This window comes from Mus caroli, chromosome 13 (genome assembly GCF_900094665.2).
Source record: "Mus caroli chromosome 13, CAROLI_EIJ_v1.1, whole genome shotgun sequence".
Classification (NCBI taxonomy): domain Eukaryota; kingdom Metazoa; phylum Chordata; class Mammalia; order Rodentia; family Muridae; genus Mus; species Mus caroli.
Genome location: NC_034582.1, coordinates 69443835 through 69450252, shown reverse-complemented (window position 1 = coordinate 69450252; position 6418 = coordinate 69443835). Strand labels below are relative to the sequence as shown.

General features: G+C 42.4%; 1 protein-coding gene across 1 annotated transcript in view; it reads left to right on the top strand.

Annotated features, from left to right (window-relative positions):
• Nucleotides 1-2383: 2383 nt before the first annotated feature.
• LOC110308055 (zinc finger protein 431-like) overlaps nt 2384-6418 on the top strand; it is a 356503-nt gene continuing 352468 nt past the window's right edge. Inside the window, exons 1-2 of the mRNA XM_029468340.1 lie at nt 2384-2513; nt 2827-2912. Coding sequence (XP_029324200.1) covers nt 2910-2912 — 3 coding nt within the window. The 5' untranslated portion in view covers nt 2384-2513; nt 2827-2909. The remainder of the gene's footprint in view (nt 2514-2826; nt 2913-6418) is intronic.

Here is a 6418-nt window from a genome sequence, read left to right as displayed (position 1 = left end):
AAAAAAAAAAAAAAAAAAAAAAAAAAAAAAGAAAATCCATTCCTAAGTTATCACTTGGGCTTCTAAATAACCTTTGTTTCTTCAAGCTTTTCCTTGTAGTATTTTCCCTCTTAGTGAACATTTCTCAATACCCTTGTGTGGACTGAGTGTGACTTCCCTTGGAAGCTCTGAGGGAATCATCCCTATATTTTCACTCTCCTCAATGTAGACTGGACACAGGATAGAATTAAACTTAGATTACAGGCAGTTTGTTATAAATGTTCATCTGAAGACAGAGACTTTTATTCCATATGTATTTACCATAAGTGTCATACTCTAAGTGCCTTAAATGCCTCACTTATTCCTTCAGAACTTCCAAAGGCTTTGTAGGATTTGTTTTTATTCTCATTTTTGGAAATTTCCATCCTAATCTATATATGAATCCTTCTTTATTAAAACTATNTCTTTCTTTCAATCATTCTAACATTTTATATTTGTTAATATCATAAGATACAATAATTTTAACAAATAAATTCACAAGCTACTATGAGAACATTTATTCAGGGGTGGGGAACAAGCTATGTTTAACCCCTCTTTCTAAGTTCTAAATGGCACCACATCTCAAAATTACCATAGTTCAACGAAAGATGTCACTGAATTCACTGGGTTTACATACACAAAATTGACAAGGTGTTCCTTATGAAACTGTGGATATTCTAAAATCAGTCACATTAAAAATGCCTTACTTGGGCTGGAGCAATGGCTCAGTGGTTAAGAGCATGTACTGCTCTTCCAGAGGACCTGAGTTCAATTCCCAGTGAGCACATGGTGACTTGCAACCATCTATAATGGAATCCAACGCCCTCTTCTGGTGTGTCTGAAGACAGCTACAGTGTATATTCATGGACATAAAAAACTAAATCTTAAAAAAAAAGTCTTACTTGCACTTAGTAACTTATCCTTGTCTGCTGGGATCTGTGAGTATCACAGTCTTTGTTTCCTTTGTTCGTATGCCACTTTTGGAGGCATATGGCTGGGAAAACTTTTAGGTTCTTTTGAGGAGCCATTAAATCTGTAAGGTAGAAGTTACTAGAATCAGAACAAAACAAAACATTAAGATGCAAAACGGATACCTTGTAAGTCTGATATTTCTTCTTTGTGTAATAGGGATACTATTGACTCGGTGGGACCATCAAGAATAATGGTGGCTACCATTTGATCTTGTGCCATGTGGTTATATTACCTAACGACCTGGGAAAATTAAATGGCCTATGTTTTATGATATCATTATCAAAAAAAGATACCAAGTTCCATGATTGCTTACATTTTATGAGGATTCCCTAGGTGATATTTAGAACAACCGAAGAAGTAGTGGGTTTCAGTTGTATGTGAACTGGGAAGTGAGAAACCCTTGCTATATCATGGTCTTTTGAGAGTTTAAGATCCACCTTTAATCCAGGCTACAGATTCTTTCCGAAACCTACATACATAAAGAACATTAAACAGGGAAGTTCTTTCAAATTGTCTACTTCTTTCCCTATATATTTTTAGCAAGGCATTCTGTTTGTTCATTCATTCGTTTTGTTTTGTTTTTAAACTGACATTAGTAAGTACTTATTTCTTCAGAATTCTGGTAAGAACTCAAAATCCGCTGAGATATCAAGGAATATAAACTCAACAAATCCTTGATTTTTCTTGTATCCCTTGGCAATGAACGTGCTCAGCCATTATTGGACTAGGAGGACCACTATCTGTGAGACATTCTATTAATCCCCTTTCTACATACATAGAGAAATTCGTGACATGAGGTACGATTATCTGTACTAATACAACTCTGGTTTGTCTCCACCTTGCCACTGAGGAAGATGCGCAGGCTAACAATAGTGCTCTACACTGTTTGTCATCTCTTTCCTGGTTTTCTCCCAAGGCTGTTTCATACCTTTTTGGTGAAAAGGAGCTGCCATTTCCCTGAATCCAGCATCAAGCCACAAAACAAAACTCTTGTATCCTAAAATCCTCTTTAATGTTAATATCCTGGGCATCCTTACACTGGTGGGCCAGATTGATACCTCCACTCTCAGTTCAGTAAAAGGCTATCCACATTGATTTCAGGAAGAAGGGGAAGTGCTTTGAGGAAAGCTCAAGCAAGCCAGGAAGTAGGTCATGGTGAGTGCAGGACCACTGCCACAAAGGGAAGGAGCGAGCAGCTGAACACCCTGAGCTGAAATGCTGTGTTCTCTCTCACTGCTTGGAAGTAAGGCACAAATGTTACTGGAGTGCAAGTCAGACCAGAGATCTGGAAAAGGCCTGACCCAAGACTGGAAGCTCTATTTAACCTTGAGGAGGGGTAAGACTCACTGGCCAATCAAGGCCCCCAGGCGGACCTGCCAGTCAGACAATGAGGAGGGTTCTTCCGGGTGGCTTGCTGCACGTTTGTTTTGGAGTGCAGGCGGGAATAGTCCTTTCTGTCCTGCTTTGAGTACTGCTGTTGGGTGCTGTGGGGGACCTTAAGCAAGCTCCGTACTTGAGACATGGTGAGTGCGAGATCACTGCCCACAAAGGGGAGGAGCAGGCGGATGAACAGCCTGAGCTGCAATGGTGGATCCTCCTCCAGGGCTGCATGGGACGACAGATAAATGAGGCTCTAGGAGGACGGGCACAAATGCTACCCAAATGCAAACCACTCCAGAGATCTGTAAAAGGACTGGCTCCGGACAGGAAGCACACTTTAAACTAGAGGCGGGGTAAGACTCCCAGGGCAATCACAGCTTCCAGGAGGAACTGCCAGTCAGAAAATGAGGCGGGGTCTTCCGGATGCTTTGCTGGAAGTTTGTTTTTGCTCTGCAGGATTGAATGGTTTTCTGCTTCCTGCTTTGAGCGCTGCTGTTGGGTGCTGTGAGGGGACCTCAAGTAAGCTCCGTTTTTGAAACATGGTAAGTGCATGGTTACTGTCTATAATGGGTAGGGGCAGGTGGTTGAGCAGTGGGAGCTGAGGTGGTGGGTCCTCTCTGGGGCTGGATGGGAAGCCTCAGCCAGATGTAACCACGTGTAGCCAGATGTAACCAGATGTGGCCAACTGTGCGGTCCTTTGTGATGCTCCTCACTTGCTAAAACAGGCGGTGAACTCTGAAGAACATCAGTATCAGGGCTGAATCTGCTCAAAACATTAGGATTAGTTAGGGGCTTGCTTGTAGAAATATCACGGGCCGGATGCCAAACTTGGAGAGCCCGAGTTTCTCTGGAATCTTCTAGAAGTTTTGCCCCTAGCATTTACCTATTAAGTGTAAGATCCATTTGTAGTTAATTTTGTGGAGCTGTTAAAAGGCATCTCATGTGTTGGGTAGTACTCCCATATTAAGCTGAGATGTAGAAGAGTAGAATTGATGCTGTAAAGGGTTTACCAAGCTTAGGAAATAGTGACAGTAAGTAGCATTTAGCTGATGGAGGACTGTGTCAAAAACACCCCACAGGTTAGTATGCTAAGCAGGCGGGTTAGAGACTAGGATGCTAGAATTCACATGTTTACTCACCAGGTTTGTCTACACAGCTGGCTCCAAACTATAACAAAGGAGAGACAACTGTGATGTACAACCAGCCACTTGGCACATGCTCAAAGCAAAAAGCAGGTCTGTAACAAGCTGCTCAATCCACCATTACAGAGTCACAACCAACATTAAGGCCTGGTGTGCCTAAAGCTCCCATTTTCTAATTGAGAAAAGCATAGTTCTGCTACTACACTGGTTGACATCCATTTGAGAAGGGAAAACACCTATGTGCTTGCAGACAGGAGCCGAGTATGGCTGTCCTCTGAGGGGCTCTACCAGCAACGGAGACAGATGCAAATACTTACAGCCAACCAATGGACTCCAGTCAGAGACCCCTATGGAAGAGTTAGGGGAAGGATTGAAGGAGCTGTAGGGGATGCCAATCCCTTAAGAAGACCAATAGTATCATGTAATCTAGACCCCTAGGAGCTCACAGAGACCAAGCCATCAACCAAGGAGAATACATGGGCTGGTCCATGGTCCCAGGAACATATGTAGCAGAGGACTGCATTGTCTGTACCGAATAGGAGACTCTACACCTAATCTTGTAGACTTGATGCCCCCGGGCAGAGGAATGAGGAAGGAGAGGAGTGGAGATGGGGTGATAGAGCAAGGTCTCAAAGGCAAAGGGAAGGGTGAGGAGGGGAAATAACCTTGGGAGGGGCAACCAGATCATGGGCAACAGTGAGATTGTAAATAAATAAATAGAGAGAGAGAGAGAAGAAAGAAACACTGTTGTATGGAGGGCTAGCCTTATCAAGCAAGTCTTCTTTCCATGAAGCCCTCATGTATGGAGACTAACATAGCTCCTTCTCAAACCCAGGAACATACTTGGCAGAGCCAATAACAGCCTGGGGCCCAGGTCTTCAAAGCTATTCCTATGGATACAATGTATTAAGAATTAAATAGAGCTCCCTTTCTAAAGCCTGGAAAGTCCCTGGGACAGCTGGTCATGGCCTGGGGCCAAGGCCTTCCTGACAATTTAGATCCACAGAATCCAACTCTTTTTTTTTTTTTTNAAAAAAAAAAAAAAAAAAAAAAAAAAAAAAAGAGTGCACCACCACTGCCCAGGAGTAATGTTCTTGGGATAAGGGGTAACCCCATTTTTGCCATTTTGGTCTGTGTGAAATTTTTGGCCATCCAGGTTGTGTAAGACTAGAGTTTCCTCTACTGATATGGGCTTCACGTTAAAGCAACTATTGATTCCTGACTCCAAAGAGTTGGGTGCCACCATGCCCCTGCACATCTTGCAGGCAGGAGGGTATAGGAGACTTTTGGGATAGCATTTGAAATGTAAATGAAGAAAATATCTAAAAATAAAAAAGAGTAAAATTAAATAAATAAATAAATAAAAAGTATTCCAAGTAATATTAGGGATTGATGCTTGTCCATGGATGAGTCTCAAGTTGGGTAAGGTATAGGTTGGCTCTTCCCTTAGTGTCTGTTCCAACTTTGTGCCTGCATTTCCTTCTCTTCTCTTCTTTTCTTTTCTTTTCTTTTCTTTTCTTTTCTTTTCTTTTCTTTTCTTTTCTTTTCTTTCTTTCCTTCTTTCTTAAGATTTATTTATTTATTGTTAGTATGCTGTAGCTGTTTTGAGACACCCAGAAGAGGGCATCAGATCTCATTACCATTGGTTGTGAGCCACCATGTCATTGCTGGGATTTGAACTCAGGACCTTCAGAAGAACAGTCAGTGCTCTTAACTGCTGAGCCATCTCCAGCCCCTGTGCCTGCATTTTTTGTTACAGGACAAATTTTGGGTAGAAAGTTTTATGGTTCAGGTGGTGTCCTTAAATCTCCACTGGCTGTCAATCCAGGCTGCAAGAAGTGGCCGATTCACGTTCCACATCCCACTGCTATGAGTCTCAGTCATGTTACCCCCATACCCTCCTGGGTGCCTTTTATATCTATGGTCTCCTTCACATGCTGAAGATGCCTCAACTTCCCCCCTCCCCAAACCCACACCCATAACCAACCCCATCCCTGCCAGCTGCAGATTTCCTAAATCTATGGCCCTCTCTCCTGTCTCTTACCACACCTGTTCCTAACCGTTCCCCTTTCCCATTTCCAGTCCTGCTTTCCAACAATTTCCTTCTCTACATCTCTCTCCTATGACTGTTTTATTCTGCCTTCTGAGTGAGATTCAACCATGCTCACTTCAGTTAGCTTCTTTGGGTCTGTGGAATGTAGCATGGATAACCTGTACTTTATGGTTAATATTTACTTGTGAGTGAATACATACATGCATGTCTGTTTGGGTTGGATTACTTTTCTAGTTCTGTTCATGTGCTTGCAAGTTTCATGATATCCTTGTTGTTAATAGCTGAATATTATTCCTTTGTTAAAATGGACTACATCTTCTGTATCTCCTGTTCTGTTGAAGGACATCTGGGTTGTTTCCAGTTTCCAGGTATTATGAATAGAACTGCTACGGACATAGCAGAGCACATGCCATTGTCGTATATGTCTAAGAAGGTGCCCTAAGGGTAACACACCCTCCTATTCGGCTTGTATGAATGGAAGGAGTAGGCAAAGTGATTCCTAGTCACTGGAAGGAACTTCAAATAAAACCTCCCCAACTGTGGTCCAAGCATGGGAGGGTCCGTCAACCAAGAATCCAAACTTGACAGGATCACCCATATTGTGCTGCTTCTGGAAACTGAAAGATGAGAAACTCCAGATTATGAACACTTCCTCTATGTTTTCAGTTCAGCACTATTCTAACCATCTTTTGGCAGAGTCAGAGCCCGGTGAAGATTCTCTGAGGGTTCATTCTATTGAATTTATGATGATGAAGATTGAGTTGCATTTTGCGGAAAAGAGATGTTGAGATATCTAAGACATTGAGAAATCTGTCATGCAGAGATGCACACAGGGAGAGGGAGTACCCAAACT